General features: G+C 47.8%; 1 protein-coding gene across 2 annotated transcripts in view; it reads right to left on the bottom strand.

Moving 5' to 3' along the window:
• Nucleotides 1-928: 928 nt before the first annotated feature.
• Nucleotides 929-16,265, bottom strand: part of Spsb4 (splA/ryanodine receptor domain and SOCS box containing 4) — a 77,605-nt gene continuing 62,268 nt past the window's right edge. For both annotated transcript variants that reach the window (XM_003476750.4, XM_013159560.3), the window contains one exon: nucleotides 929-2,245. In XM_003476750.4, the coding sequence (XP_003476798.1) occupies nucleotides 2,118-2,245 (128 nt within the window). In that variant the 3' untranslated portion in view covers nucleotides 929-2,117. The remainder of the gene's footprint in view (nucleotides 2,246-16,265) is intronic.

The following is a 16,265-nucleotide window of genomic DNA, read 5'->3' as shown; positions in this document are numbered from 1 at the left end:
CCAGAGTTGGGAAGGGAAGGTCCCCAGTCACTGTCTACCTGATCCAACCCCTGTGTGCAGAGGAGGAAGTGGTATACCCCAGATCACAATGAAGAAAGTGACAAAGCTGGGGCTCAAACCCAAGCTCCCAGGTCCCAACGGTCATCCCTGCTTCTGCAGGAAGTTGCCTTCTGCAACCACAAAGCTGGAAACTAGTCAGGCTGAAGCCAGGCAGGTCCCCCAGACCAGGCAGGTCCCCCAAGTCTGGTTCGTTGGTTCATCCTCAGGAAAGGTGTCTTTCCTTCAAATAGCAGGTCTGGAAGGTGGCTCTTACCCCAGGAAGGCTTCCCTTCACACCCATACTCTCCTACCCCTTGGGGAGCAATTTCCCACTCATGCTACATTATGCATGTCTCCCCTGAGGCTGGGGCCCATCAGCCACTTGGACATGGAAGTTGCCACAGTATGTTGGTGGCTGGGTCTGAGCCTGATTCCAGTCTGTCTCCATCTCCTCTCCTGTATTAGCCCTGAACCTGGCCCTGCCTCACTCAGCCCCAGCAATTGGCACCACTCCTCGGTAACAACACACATGCACCATGACCACATCCAGCTCCGCCTCCAGGTCTGCTTGGAAACTGGTGCCTTGTAAGATTTTGTCCTTCCTATTGTTGAATCCCCTTGCAGAGCAACCTACCCCTTGGTCATCCGGGCCTTAGTATCAGGAGATTGACTGCTTGTCTACCGCCATGGCCAGTTTTGTATGGTTGCAGTCATGCCCTGTCTTCCAGGTCAGCCCCTGGGGTTTGGAGCTCAGTAGGGGCACAGAAGAAAGAGGCGAGAGGGCCTGCAGAAGCCTTTGCATGTTGGTTTCTGTACGTCTGAGACCAACCAGCCAGAGTGATGGAGGGCACTTTCCCTACCTCTGCCAAAGAACACTTAATAGACAGCCTGAAAGACTGAATGACAAACTTTATTAGAAACGCTCCTCATTCATCGGTCAAATTCACATTAAAGTGGGGAGAGGCAGTGCCATCTGGGGCTCTGGTATCCCACTGCTGTGATGATTTCCAGTTACAAGGGAGTCTGGGTGGAGCGCATCCAAAACGCACAACAAATGTCAAATGGTGGTGGTGGCAGCAGCAGCAGAAGCAGCATAGTTTGGTGAGAGGACCAGGCTTGGGGGGTGGAGAAGGTGTCTCCCACATCCACCCTTCCAGTTACAAGGCTGCCCCATGGGCTCCAAGGTGATAAATAATCAGCACATCACACACACGCATTTCAACAGGAAACAAACTTGTGAAGTCTCCCAAAGTGAAAAAATAATTTCCTTGAAGACAGCTTTGTGACAGCCAAGCTGCATGGCTGCAAGGCTGCTCAGAGGGCCCCACACTCCTAGAGGGCTCCCCAGCCTCCAGCAGTTTCTGCCTGGATGTCACACACAACGGCCTGGACCCCCCTTAGCACCTTTGGACTGAGGACTGCCCTCCCACACTCTTTTAAAATGCAAACGCTACTTAAAAAAAATAATAATTAAGGGTAAACTCTGTCTCTGGGGTGAATCAGTTGGACTCCACTCCTTAAACAGAGGGGCCAGGTAGGGGAGGACTCTAGCAGGGGCCAGGAAGGAGACTGGGGGAAGCCACGTTCAGAGGTAAACTGGAGGTGTCTGAGCGTTGCTTTCTACCCTGGACAATTCTGCTGTTGGGCATCCCTGGGGAACGGCTTCTCGAAGTGGCACAGAGTCCTAAGACGGCATCATAATCCTGCTGCCCTTGCCAGGGGCAGGAGATGGGCAATGAGCTGCTTTCATCATCCATTATTCAGAGACAGTTTTCTCCTCACGCAGGCCAAGTCTGCGATGGGCCACACCACAGCAAGTTTCCTGTCCCAATGTTTTATTCATTCTCTTGAATAAGGAAGCAGCTTCTCTGAGCAATACAAAGCTGCAGGGCGTCGCTGGGCAGGTGCCAGGCTCCCCGTGGCTTCCAAGGGGCTTTCGGGCTTGCGAGGGCTGCCCTTCTCCCCAGTTGGTCTTGCATCCTGGGAATGAGGGAAGACCCCATCCCGAATGGACTGTGTGACCGTATGTGACAGGCAGCCCTGCGCCCACGGGTATCCACTGTCCTTCAGCTTCCAGCTCACTGGTACTGCAGATAGTTTTTGAGAGATTGAGGCAGGGGCAGGGAGCTGATGTCCTGCAGGCGCTGGCGGCCCAGGGCGGAGCGGATAGATCTTCTGCAAAGGTCCATGAGCGGCAGGGGCTCGGCTGCAAAGAGAGGGAAGCAGTCAGTCCAGCACCTGTGAAGCTCTCCCGCTTCGTCCCTACCTCCTGCATACTGCCTGCCTCCAGCTGGGGTGAGCATGGAGCTGGGCGTGTGCGTGCGCGTGCCCGTGCATGTGTGGTCCTGTGTTTACAGTGGAACTGGAGTGTTGTCTGACAGGTAATACTGAGACAGAGGTGGGGGAGGGGGGAGAGGGCGGAGGAGAGAAGAGGGAAAGAGAGGAAGGAAGACAGCCAGGAAGGGAGAGATGATTTAGGGACAAATAAAAGCTTCCTTTCTGATGGAGGATAGTACCAGTGTGTCAGGTGTGAAAAGTACTTCCCACTGAAGGTCATGGTCAACAACGTTTGCCAGTCAGGGGCCTCAGGTATATCTGCACAGGAGATTCCTCTAAAAATCAGGGTACACTGCTAGGTGCTTGTAGTGCTTGTAGTGTTTGTAGCTACTGGGGAGCCTAAAGCAGAAAGATTTCTTGAGCTCAGGAGTTTCAGACCAGCCTGGGCAACAGACCAAAACTTTGCCTAAAACCAAAACAAACAAGCAGAAAGCAGATTAAGCTTTTGAAATGCCCTCAATCTCACAAACTTCCTCCAATAGCCACCCCCTAGTACTAGGGACTGAGCCCAGGACCTCAGCTGCATTTTGAATCCCCACCCCCCAACGCTTTATTGAGACAGGATCTTGCTAAGTCACTGAGTTGCCCAGGGTGGGTGCACACTTGTAATCTTCCTCCTGCTTCAGCCTCCGGAGAGAGCTGGGATTATAGGCATGGCCCACCATGGCTGGCTGCATAGTTTCTTTTGATCCTCAGTGAAGGAACAAATTTTCTTCCAACACCCAGTTCTGGAAAAATTCATAAGCAATGGAATTTCTGGACACAGGGCCAGTTAAACCACATCTAACTAGATTCACTGCAAACACCCATATTAAACACTCATCCTCTTCCAGGTGCTCTGATTGGCCCTGAAGATACACAGCTAACTAAGCCAAGGCCAGCAGCAGCACTGAAAATAAGCAAGTGTTCATGGTCTGGGATTTAACATAGGTGAATAATTTTTAAGAGTTCTAATATATGTAATATAATCTTACAGACACAAGGCTAGACACTTCCTGGATAGAGGAACTGTTGGACAGTTTTAAAGAGAGGACATCAAAAGGGGGTTTTGAAGGGTGGATAGGAATGAACATGGGCATGGTGTTACAGGCAGAGAGAAAAGGCAGAGGGACAGAGGCATGAAACAGGACAGGCTGAGAGGCTTGGATAGGAAGGGTGCTGGCCAGCTTGCATCAGATGGGGATGAGCCTGACAGTGGTCACATAGTTGTCTTATACGGCTGGCAGAGGTATAGTTTCACCAAGCTTGCAGGAACATGCATCTTTTTTTTTTTTTGTCTTTTTCCTTTTTATTGGTACTGGGGATCGAACTCACGACTGCCTGCTTGCAAGGCAGGCGCTTATGCCGCTGAGCTAAACCTCCAGCCCCAGGAACATGCATCTTAATACTATTTTGATAACAGATGGCTGATATTTTAAAAGCATTCTAAGGCACAGCCTTAAGCCACAGGCAGGACACATTAACGTGAGAGTTGTGATAGGAATAGTATCACAAAGGAATATGGTCAAGAGTGTGTTTTTCAGAACTTCCAGTTACTAGAGCTGCAGAGTTAATAAGAAAAAATGCCCTTGCCTGTCAGCCCAGCACTCCGGGAGGCCAAGACAGGAGGACCACAAGCTAGAGATCAACATGGGTAACTCAGTCTTAGTGAAACGTTTCAACACAAAAATTAAATAAAGAGATGAGGGTATAGCTCAGTGTGCAGATCCTGGGTTCAGTCTCCAAAATGTCTCACAAAAAGCAGGGAAGGGGGTCCCCAAATTAAAGCAGACTTGGTGTGTCAGAAGCCACGCCCAAAGCTGCATCTAGCTCTCTTTCACTTGAGGAGACACCTCAAGAAGCATTAGTGGCTTTAAACACTGTCACTTCTTTATCACTGTTTTGTCTCCATGCAAAACGAGATTGGATAGGGGAGGTGGCAGCCCCCGTTTTCCATACTCAGCCCCACTCGCAGTGTCAGTGCCTCAGGTCACCCCTGGTTCCTCCCTCAGAGCATCTCCATCTTTCCTCCTCCAACGCCGTTGCTCCCTGTGGCCTACCTTGTCTGGCCCTGATTCTGCAGTGTCCTCTGCCACGCCAGCACCTGGGAATGCCCTGCCATCCCTTCACCTTCTGGTCTTCAACACCTTACTACCTTGCCAGATCCTCTCCCCAAGTTCCTATGTTCTCCTTTTAGTTCCTGTGGCCCAGGGTTTGCTGTCTGTGCCACTGGATGTTGGGGAAGGCAGAAAACTAGCCAGGATTTATTCACTGAGGAAATGCTACTTACCTTGTGGCTACTTACTACGTTCTTTATTTGTATATCAAAATTATATCAAAGCAGCCCAAAATTATTACCAAGAGGAAGAAACTGAATCAGAGAGTGAGCTGCTTGCCTAAGAACACACAGCTGGTAAGTGGTAAAGCCAGGAATGGAACTCAAGCAGTCAGAAGCTGGAACTTGTCTTACATCTTAACCTGCATTTACTGAGCACCTATTCTGTCCTGGTGGCTGTGCTAGACTTATCTCACTGAGATCTCAAAACAACCCTCGAGGTTGACTTGACTATCTCACCCCGGCTTTGGAGGAAAGGAAACTGAGGCTTAGGAAGGTAGCGAGGCTTGTTCGAGCCACACAATCCCAAAGCTTCATCTGGAGTAGCACCTCACCTCCCACAAGCATCAGGTAACAGTAGAAGGTGGCCTCCAGGTGATAAGGAAGGAGAGTCCTCTATCTCCTGGCAGATGGTGACAGAGCCCAGCCTCTCCTTCTCCAGCTTTGGTCACTTTCCAGCCTGTTGCTGCCTACCTCTCCTGAGTCACTGTGACAGCACCAAACCAGAGCAGCGGTTCTGTCCCTCGACAGTGGACTGACTGTGTAACCTCTGTGCTAGAATGCTACAGGGGAGAACATAGATGAGTCTCCTAAACAGAATTCTGAGTGAAAGAAAGTATGTTTTGTGTGACTCTTGAATAGAGCTCAAAAGCAGGGTAATGAATGACTATGAGGGCACAGAGATGGGATGGGGCCCCGGGGTAACCCTGGGGGCTGGTTTTGTTCTGTTCCTTGATTTGAGTTCTGGTTACATTAGTGTGCTCAGTTCATAAACAACATTAAGCGGCACACTGAAGAGTTGTGTGTTTCCTGTGTGTATTTTATGCTTTAAAAACAAATACTCATTTAAAAAGAACTCACTAGCAGTTATGGCTTGTATTTAGATGGCCCCACAAGCCTCATGTAGTCAGAGGAAGGACTTTTTCAGGGGCGGCTTGATCTAGACTGTGTGATGCTGGGATTAAGGGTGCGTGGTTACTAAATTCGTCCACTGATGGTTTGGCACTGCCCTAAATTGGTAGCCTGATACAATATAAAAGGGGCAGAAAGAAAGTGTTCTAGTTTCCTTGCTGGTTTGCTACTTTATTTGCAAGCTTTTGCTGTCCTCTGCTTGCTATAAACTATTTTCCTCTGTGATGGCCCTCTGCCATGCCACACTGCCTTAGAGCCAGTGACGGTGGACTGAAACCTCTACAAAATGTGAGTCAAATAAACCTTTCCTCCTTAAAATTTGGGTTTCAAGGTAGTTGTCTAAGCAATGAGAAAAGTGACTAAGACACTGGCTGAGTCAGGAGTCTCAGTGCCCTGGTGTATCAGTGTGAACACATGCAAGCCAAGCACCTGTCTGCCTGTCCTACTGGGGCACAGTGGAGTTAGGCCTGGCTTGGGACAGAGACAGCCAGCTCCTCCTTTCCCAGCCACATTGTCCTCCCCTGTAGCACGGAACAGCAACACTTCCATCCAGAGGTGACTGTGATCATAATGCAACACAGCATGCTGCTTGCCTTAATGGTGTTCCCTCTGAACTATGTTTTATTTCAGGCCATCAGCCCAAAAGATACCTTTAAGAATATGCCAACTGTAGTTCTAAAAATGACTCAGTATATCATCCTAATTGACAACAATGCACTGCTCTTGATGAAGATTTATTCAGATCAGGGCTGGATGTCTGGTTCTATGCTAAAAATATCCCAAGGCAATGACGTCTAAAGCTCTACAGTAGCCAGGGGTGGTAAGGCATGCCTGTACTCCCAACACCCTGGAAGCTGAAGCAGGAGGACTGCAAGTTGAGCTCAGCCTGGATGACTTCATGAAACCTTGCCACAATACAGAACAAAACAAAACCAAACCCAAAAATCCTCTGGGAATGTAGTTTAGTACCAAGGCCCTGGGTTCAATCCTCAGTACCAAAACCAAAACTGTAGTGACTTGAATTTTGCTTAATTATCCATTACTAACCCCTGTGAGACCCTGGATGAATTACAGGGCTCTGTTTTGCCATCTATGAAATGGGAAAGTGAGCTCTTCTGGTTATGATGGTCTGTTTCTGAGCTAGAAATGGGTGGAGATCTTGGCACCAGGATTGATGGCTTAGGCTGCTCCCCGGGGACCCTCTGGTCTTCCTTGTTAAGGAGAGATGTTAAGACATGAGTCACCACCCTACCCTCATCCCTGAAATAAGATCACTCTTTTAAGATCAAGAAGTCAAATTCTTCTGTGGTAATTTTAGATAATGGTCACCAGATGGAAAAGGCTTTGAGTGACAGGCCAAAAATCTGAGCATAAGTAGGCTTTGATACTGTTTGTTGTCAAGAAAAGAAATAAGCCACATGCATGTGCCGGCACAGACACACTCTGTACATCAGTGCATTAACCACTCGTTCACAGACTGAATTAGTTGTGGTGCCTCACGACTCAGAATTGCTTTTGTACCTCTGGGGATCCCCCATTGCTGTTCTTTTGCCTAGAAAACCTTTTCCTGTACTTCCTGCCCAGAGCATGTGTCCCCAGTCAGGACTCAAATCCAGCATTACCTCTTCCCCCAGTCTGTTCCCGGGGTCTGCACCCAGGAGGTGTCAACCCACTCAGTTAATGATGCAAAGGGAACAAGTTCATCATTGCTTGCAAGGATGCTACTTCTAAAACACAGCATCCCTGTTCTAACTGACCTTACCATGGCCAAGAGCAACCTTGGCTCACATCTAGAAAGCATTTGGAAAGTGGAGTCTTCTCTTGATGAGTTTCACTGTTTCCCCAAGAAAAAAATAAAAATAAAAAAGTTGTGACTGCAGCTGGGTTTTATAAAAGCAGTATTTTCAGAACTCTGTGCCAGTAAGCATCATTGACACAGCTGGTCCCCACAGTGCAGGTGGAGCCCCCATCCTTCCCTGGGATGGAAAGCTGTCAAGGCACTTCATGTGCACAAAGGAGGAATGAACAGGAAACCAGCCCTAAATACTGCCTGATTTTCCCTAGCAACATGGCAGAGGCAGCCCTGGGAGATCTCTGGAGGGAGGACCCAGGACCAGGAGTACTTGAGAAACTCCACTGGAATGTGGGACTGTCTGAGAAACAGGCAGTCGCTCAAGGGTGTGGCCCGGGCCTCCACACTTGTACCCACCCAGTGTCTCTCTGAAATGATAGAAAAGAGGCATACACATGTGTCCCTGTGTATGAAACATGTGCTCCCTGTGCTGGAAACCCAGGAGGGCAGCTGGCAGACTAGACAGAGACACCACAGGAAGACACAAAGCAGGTGGTATAGGGCAATGGTGAGATCACGCAGAGAACCTGTCTCCCAAGGGCCAGCATGGCCTTTACCTATGAAGCCCCAGAGAAGTCCCAAACTCATGAGGAACCCTCAAAGAACTGTCATGCCTGCACCTGGGCCAGATGTGCCCTCATCTCTGCACCATCGGAAGCCTGAGCCCGTTCTCTAAGGTGGGCAGCCTTTGGAGAAGGCCCCTGCTCACTCTGGAGAAGAGCAGAGCAAGAGCAGATCTGCCTCCACAGCGGAGGTAGAAGATGGCTGGAGAAGGAAAGGCACTTCTACTTAGATAAGCAACCAGGAGTCTTGCCCACCCAGCAGCTCCCTGACTCAGTACAGGACCAGCAAGTATGTTCAGCAAGACATTCTCACCCAGAGATGCCAGTCCTAAGCGAAGGGGAGCTATGCTGTCGTAAAGCACACAGCAGCTACGTGCTCAGATGTATTCAGTGGCTCTGAAAGAAGAGTCCCAGCCACCTGGTCTGAAAGCTGTTTGAGGAGGTGCTCCAGCAAAATAAAGAAGGAACACTGAAGGGGAGGGGAGACTGGAATGGCATGAAGGGCTATGTCATTGGCCCTTGGGACAACTTCGTTCCAGCAGCTGTCATTTTTCAAAGGAGCTCTCTCCCACCCCATAGCGCTGCTCTGCCTCTGACCAGGCCCGAGGTTCCCGCCACTCAGTCCTCCCCAGTGCCTCTGGAGCAGCCACTGCACACACAGGACACTGCAGGTCAGCTTCTTCTCTGATGTTCCTTCCACCTTAACTGAGCCAACCTTCTCTCCCAGGACACCACAGCCTTCCCCCCTTTCCCAGGAACTGCTTGCTCACTGAGGTGGGCCAGGACTCCTCCTCTGTCCCTATCACACACACACCCCTGTGCCTACCATCTGCTTGAGAAAAGCCCCCTACTCTGTGGCTTTCTTTACTTAGCCCAATCCTCTCCCTTGATGTGCCACCTATGACCTCTGGCCCCTTGTGCATCAAGGATTTTGCTTGCCTTCCCAGGCTCCCTTCCACCCACGCCTCCCAGCTCCCTGAGGACAACCTCATCAGGACAACTTGCCCATCACTCAGGTTCCAGTTCTTGACCCTCTCATTCTGAGGAACCTCCCCGACCACCTACTCCCCAGGCCACCCACTCTACGGCTCCTCGACTTACCCTTAACCGCCCAGGCCTGTAGCCCAGTCTCTGACCACTAGAGCCACTCCACAGTGACCGCCATTATCTTCCCTCAGGGAAACCTTTATGCCACAGGCCCTCTGTTTTTGCCCCTTCTCACCCAGGTGAACAAGCCACTCTTCTCAGACATGGCTCACATGTCTGAGACAAAAGGAAGATGTATTGTCAGCTTTGCAGCACCTTGCCAAAATACCTGAGAAAAACAGCTTACAGGAGGAAAGATTCATTTTGCCCACAGTTTAAGATGTTTTAGTCCACAATTGGTTGGCTCATTGTTCCAGGTTGGTAGTGAAGCAGAGCATCATGGTGGAAAGAGGGAAGCGGGTTGGGGGGCGGGGAGGGCAGAGACACAGACAGAGAAAGAGCAGGAGCCAGCATAGATGGGCTGGGGACAAGATACGATCACCACGGTCATGCTGCTCCCTTTTCCTTCAGCTAGGACCAGGTCCTAAGTTTCCATCTCCTCCTCATAACGTTGTCCAGTTATGAATCACCCATGGACTGACCCACTGATGAAGAAAGAGCCCTCACGATCCAGTCGCATTTCTAAGGTTCCACCTCTCAGCACATGCATCTTTTTAAAAAATTTTATTTTAAACAGAAAAAAATAAGACAGCATTTCAAAACAAGATAATTGGAGGGTAGTAATGATTCATATTGTGTGCATTGTTATCTTTAAATCAGTTACTCAGAGTACAAGATACAGGCATTTAATTGTCCAACAATATTAGCACAAACCTTTATTTTCAATGAACTAAGAGGAATTTTTAGTGTGACCATCTAAACTATTGTATGTATCATATATATTTTTTTTTCCTTTTCCCTTCCTTCTTTTCTCTTTTCCCCCAATCCGCATTTCTCTTTCCTGTTGAACAATTTCTTCCCGTTTTACAATTTCTATTGTACATTTTGGATTTTATTTACTCTTTCAGCTTCTCACACTAGGGAGACAATACAATATTTGCACATGTGCATCTTGTTTACTTTACTTATGAGTATGGTCTGGAGTTGTCTCCAGTTTACCCTTCTTTATGCCTGAGTAGTACTCCATTGTATAGAAAGAGCACATTTTTTTTTTTTTTATCCATTCCTTGGTTGATGGGCATTTGGGTTTTTTCCAAGATCTAGCTATTGAAAATTATGTGGGGAGCTGGGGGTTTAGCTCAGCAGCATAAGTGCCTGCTTGGAAAACGTAAAGTTGTAAAGAAAGAAAGAAAGAAAGAAAAAATTGCTATAAACATGGGTACACGTACATCACTGTGGTACAATGTTTTTCCTCTGGGAAGACACCCAGTAGGGAATAGCTGAATCAAATGGGACGTCCAAGTCTAGTTTTTTGAGGAATCTCCACACTGATTTCCATAGTAGTTGCACCAGTCTACACTCCCACCAAAAGTCCTGCCAGCATTTGCTATTGGTTGATTTCTTGATAACAGTCATTTTTTCCAGGCTGAGATGGAATCTCAGTGTTATTTTAATTTGCATCTTTTGAATGACCAATGATGTTGAACATTTTTCATATATTTATTTGCTGTTTGTATTTCTTTATCTGAGAAGTATGTATTCACCTCAGATGTCCATTTTTGATTGAGTCTTTAAATTTGGGAGGATTGACTTTTTTTGAGTTCTTTACATGTTCTTGATAGTAATCCTTTGTCTCAGAAACACCTGACACACACTTAGCCACTGTACCATTTTCTCCCATTCTGTGGGATGTCTCTTCACTTTGTTGCTGGTTTCTCTTGCTGGGCAAAAGCTTTTGTAATAAGATGAGATCCCAGTTGTTAATTCTTTGTGATCATTCCTGTGCAATCAGGGCTTTATTGATAAAGTCTTTGCCTACACCAATGTCTTCAAGACCAATGTCTTATTCTATCTTCCAGCAGATTTAATGTTTCTTTTTAAATATTTAATCTTTGATCCATTTCAAATTTAGTAATACATGCATCTTTAGAGGTACTTTTTAGGTCCAAAAATAAAGAAGTGGCTAGTGAGAGGCTGGGGTGGTGCAGGGCTGGGGTCAGGAGATGGACTGGAAACAGAAGGCTGCTGGAGCTTGGCTCATCTCTGCCCAGCTGCCTTTCGGGGTCTGGAGTGCACCCTGACTCCTTTCTCTGAATCTGCCAGGCAGCTGAGCTGAAAGCAGCTGAACTTTGTATCTTTGGGGCTTCCCCAGGGCTGGCCTCAGCCCTCACCTGGCAGAGTGGCCTCTCCGCCTTCACTGGCTCCGTGTCTCCATCAGAGGGGCAAATGGCTTGGCATGACAGCCAAGGCACCTTTTTCCTGGCTAATGTTTGGCAGAACAGAAATTATATTTAATCCTAGCAGTGGCTTTTACTATTATATCGAATCAAATTGAGTTTGACAGAAAAAAATGCACACACACACACACACACAAAGTAAATGGGAAGGCAAGTGATGCTGGTGAGTAAACATTAGATTAGTTCTAGGGACCTAGATATGTAGCTCCTATGTGTCCAAGAGAGGTCAGCCAGGCTTCTCAGGGGAAGGGTGCTAGGCCAGGCCCACGGCATGGACACCTCTAACCTGCTGTTATTACTGAAGGCAAGACTGGCTGCTAAGAGGCTTCTCTTAGCTTTACCTAGTGAGGCCACAATAGCCACAGGCTTGCAAATGTAAGCACTGCCGAAGGATCAGGGATCTGGTGACTTCACTGGGGACAGTCTGTCTGCAGGTGGCCTCTGCTCTTCTGGCTCAGATCTCCGAAGGCCTGGGGCTGGTTAGCCACTGCTCACTTTGCAGTCTCACTTCGGCCTGACTGAAGCCAGATGAGTGATAACCAACCCTCCCACAGCTGGGAGGGAAAATGAATGGCTGCAGGCCGGCACTGGGACGCAGGTCCTCCTGAGAGTTTGTAGCCCCTGCCTCTGTTGAGCCTTCTCAGTGTCTAAGCAGACAGGGGAAACCTCTGTGGGCTCGGGCTGGAGAGAATCGAGGAGGCAGACAAAGGTCCTCTCACTTGCTCAGTCTCTGAGATCCAGGGTGGCATATAAGAACAAATCCTAATCCAGCCTCACCCAGTACCGGGTCACTGCCAGACTTTCAGCAGCAAACAAGAACAACAGAAGACATCTTCAGTGGCCTGTTGCAGATAGAGGAGTCAAGGCATGAAAAACAATGTCCTTGTTTTAATTAAACATTTCTCACAAAAGATTTGGAAGAACGTCAAATTCCAATGCCATTTTGTGGACATTGAGAATGAAATCTTGTACAAATTGGTGTTCACCAAACATACTCTACTTGTGCTGCTGAAACAAAATACCTTCCACTGGGGTAATTTATAAAAACACAAAATTTGTTTCCCAAAGATTTTGAAGCTGGAAAGCCAGCAGGTTCATGTCTGTGAAGGTCGGGTCTCTATGAAGATGGTGCCTTGTCTGCCATGGTAGAAGGCAGAAGAGTAATAGGGGACCAGTTAGGTCCTTTGAGCTCTTTTATCAGAGCACCTGATCCTAGTTCCTAAAGGCTCCGCATCTTAACATTACTGTGTTGGGATTTCTGTACAAATTTGGGCAGACATAGCACAGGCATACATCCATCAAGCTTATATGTATAAACTTTTGGTTATGGTTTGGATCTCAAATGTTCCCCAAAGGTCATGTGCTATAAGTTTGGTTCCCGGCTGATGGTGCTGTTGGGAGGTGGTGGATCCTTTAAGGAGGCGGGGCCTATTGGGAAGAAATTAGGTCACTGTGGACATACTCTTGAGGGGGTGTTGGGATCTAGCGCTTTCCTTTCTCCTTTTCTTCTCAGCCACCAGGAAGTGAACAGACTTCCTCTGTCATATGCTCCTCCTCATGATGCTGTGCCTCACCATGGGCACAAGAGCAAAGTGGCCAGGTGACCATGGACTGAACTCTCTTTCCTCTTTAAGAGTTGGTTATCTCAGGTATTTCATCAAAGCAGCAGGAAGCAGACTAGCACAGCTGTACCGCAGGACTTGAGCAGGGAGTTGAACATACAGAGTCTCATAAATCTAGTCTCATAAGGTTTTCTGCCTGGAAGACGTAGTAATTGGTGACAGTTCAAAGGGTCTGTGAGTAGTCCACCCCACTCTGAAACCTTTCAAATCCACTTCCAAACATCTGTGTTCCACTGCTGCTTCCCATCTCCATGCCCAGCTCTCTCCCAACTCCTGCATCATGACAAAGTCTCAAATTCCTTGCCTCTGCCTGCATGGCTCACTGCTCTCCACACTACTGTCATCCTCTTTCTCTGCAAGGGCTTCTGAGTTGTTCTCATACCTATGGTGGATTGAACTTGAGAATTTTATGAAATAACTCCAATTTGAAATATTTGGACCTGCTGGAGTCCTCACTGTCTTACTGGGAAATGTGGTCTCCTTGTCCCTAGACCTTGATAACTCCCCAGCCACTCTGAGTTATTACGGAATCATTTCCTGCTATCAGTGTTGTCCTCTCCCCTGTGGACTTCAGGCTCCTGTAGGCAGAGACTGGGTGTCAGGGGCTGGTATTATACTTGCTGCCCACTCTTTCTACTCTGCTTTGGATATCACGGGTTTGAGGATTGAGAAGCCCAGTGTGTGGGAGAGAGGAGACAGCTTAAATAAGTGTTTATCTCTGTAAAGTACATTATAGATCAGCTTTTTGAGGCAAAAGATAAATTACAATAAGACCACATACCTTTTATTCTGCTCTCATTGGACGGAAGAACTGTCTAGCAGAGTCCCCCCACCCTCAGGCAGTCAGAGTTAGTAACATACTGTACCAGTTCCTCAGTTTGCTAGGGGGATGCCCCTGACTCGGCTGAAAAGTTTCCCAGAAAATCTGAGTTAACTTGGAGCCCACTCCAAGTAGTTGCACAATAATTAGACATCCTAACCTTGGGTAAGGACAGGCAGGGAGTCTGGACGGGGGTGCCTCTGGGCTGGCATGCAATGGCACCATGGATTTCCCAATCTCTCTAACTTCCTCTGCACTGTGGAAACACCAGGATGCTCTTGCAAGTACTAAAAGAAATATGTTACCCTACATAGCCAGGCAGAAGAGTACTGGAAGAGACAGATGAGGTTTGATCATCCAGAACAGGACCGGAGCCTGTTACGTCCTAGTTCTGAAATGTCCCTCCCAAATCTTATGTGGATGGAAGGTTACTGGATGGGGAAGGCAGCTGTGCTCATCAGTAGATTCATCCAGTGATGAGTAGCCAATATATGGTTAGCTGGTCCAAAGAGGCAGGTCACAGGAGGTGTGGCCTAGAAGAGTCTATTCTCGTCTTATCTGCAGCCCCTCTTTTTCCCTCCCTTTCTCCATCCCTCCCCATCCTGGCTATCATGGATTGAACAGATTCTCTGTCATGCCCTTCCTGTTATAGAGCTAGATGGCCATGGATTGAGACCGTGAGAGTCAATATAAACCTCTCTGTTAAGTTGTGGGCATCAGGTATTCCATCCCAGTGATGGGAAATTAACTACTACAGAGCTCTCAAGATGGGGGTCCCCATTACTAGGCTTCTCTCTTTCTGAAAGAGAATATAGGGGCAGCAGGGCTTACTTGCTAGATGTCAGGTTACCTAGTGCTACAGCAATCAGTTCAGGCTGGTATCGATATTACGGTCAACTAAACTGAAGGTACATATCTATACGTGAAAAATCCATAAGGCAAAGTAAACACAAAATTCAGGGAGTGGTGACCTTGTGGCAAGGGTGACATTTGGAAAGAAAGGGGGGTGGCTCTGAGGTACTTGATTTCAGTGTTCTAGAGGTTGGGTAGATTCGGGGCTGTGCATTAAATTATAAAAGTAAGCAAGTTAGAACAAAAGTAATCTAAATATAGAACCAGAAATGGCAATAAATTACCACTAATGATTGTTTAATCCATTCTGTACATGAGAAACTCAACTAAAGATGAAGGGTAGGAGAAAGGGCAAAAGTGAATGAGGCAAGTTATGAGTTGGCCTCTATCTAATTCAAACAAGGTTTTGGCCAGATGAATTACAGTTAATTCTAGTTACTGAGTAATAATGGAGTCACTCTTGCCAGTTTACAACTCAGCACCTCCCAGAGGTGGAGTAGAAGACCTAGACTCAAGTTCTGGCTTTTCAGGGTTGGCTGCTTCCTCTGTCAACTAGGGAGAGTGCCTACCTCCTGTGGAGTGCTGGGAGGGTCAGGAGAAACACAGAGTTGAGAGAACAAGCACAGGCCCTGGCCTCCACAGGCAATCCATCAAGGGGGACAGCCATTATTAATGTTCTGGAGCACTTTGCATCCTTGGGGACAAAATTAAAAAGAAAAAGAAAAAAGAGGCATCAGGTGTAGAGAGCTGAAGACATGACAGGACACCCAGATAAGATGTGCATGTGGTGATAACTGCAGATAATTCTAGCAGAATCTGGGCAGTCCGAGCAGCTAATATGTTGGGGATCTGAGTCTCAACTGAGCTTTGTGTGATCCCAAGCTTTAGCCCTATCCACTAGGCCATTCCTCTTTTCAGGATCTTCTTTCCAATGTTTCCATCAGAAACAAGCTCTGAGAAACTGGGATCAGCATACCTTCAAGGTTCATCTGGGGGCTCTTACTGGATTCTTCACCTGAATTTTTGGCAACAATAATAACAGTGATATGAATAGATATACAAAAGACTTACAAGGCACCTGTTATGTCAAGGGACATTCTGCATTCAATCCTCATAACAATGTAGTGGGTAGTTATTATAAATGTCCTTCTGCAGACTGGCGAAACTGAGGCAAAGAGGATAAGCAACTGGCTCAAGTGACGGAAATGGGATTGGGACTTGGGCAGCGTGGTGTGGATGGACTTTCTGTTGCCAGTTCTTCAGTGGGGGTAGCCATTGCAGAGGAAACTCTTCTCCCAGTCTTATGGGTTCTGCTGCTCAGCTCAGTGGCCCTTAGCCCTGAGTTACATGGCAGTGCTAGCTGGTTTTCTGTGCAATGGAGCACTAGAGGACTGGAGGACTGAAGGTGGACCCCTGACCAACAAAACCCAGCCTGGGACTGGCAGGTGAGCTGTGAGTGGCCCAGAGTAGAGTCTTGCCAAGTGAGGACAATGGGTCCAATCCTCCTGGCTCCATCTCAGCCACCGCTCTGAAGCTCCCTTCCTGAAGCAGCATGGGGCCTTGCTCCTCAT

Source organism: Cavia porcellus, unplaced genomic scaffold, assembly GCF_034190915.1.
Source record: "Cavia porcellus strain 051 isolate PalLab524CR breed Dunkin Hartley unplaced genomic scaffold, mCavPor4.1 scaffold_5, whole genome shotgun sequence".
Classification (NCBI taxonomy): domain Eukaryota; kingdom Metazoa; phylum Chordata; class Mammalia; order Rodentia; family Caviidae; genus Cavia; species Cavia porcellus.
This window is presented reverse-complemented; position numbering and strand designations above follow the sequence as displayed.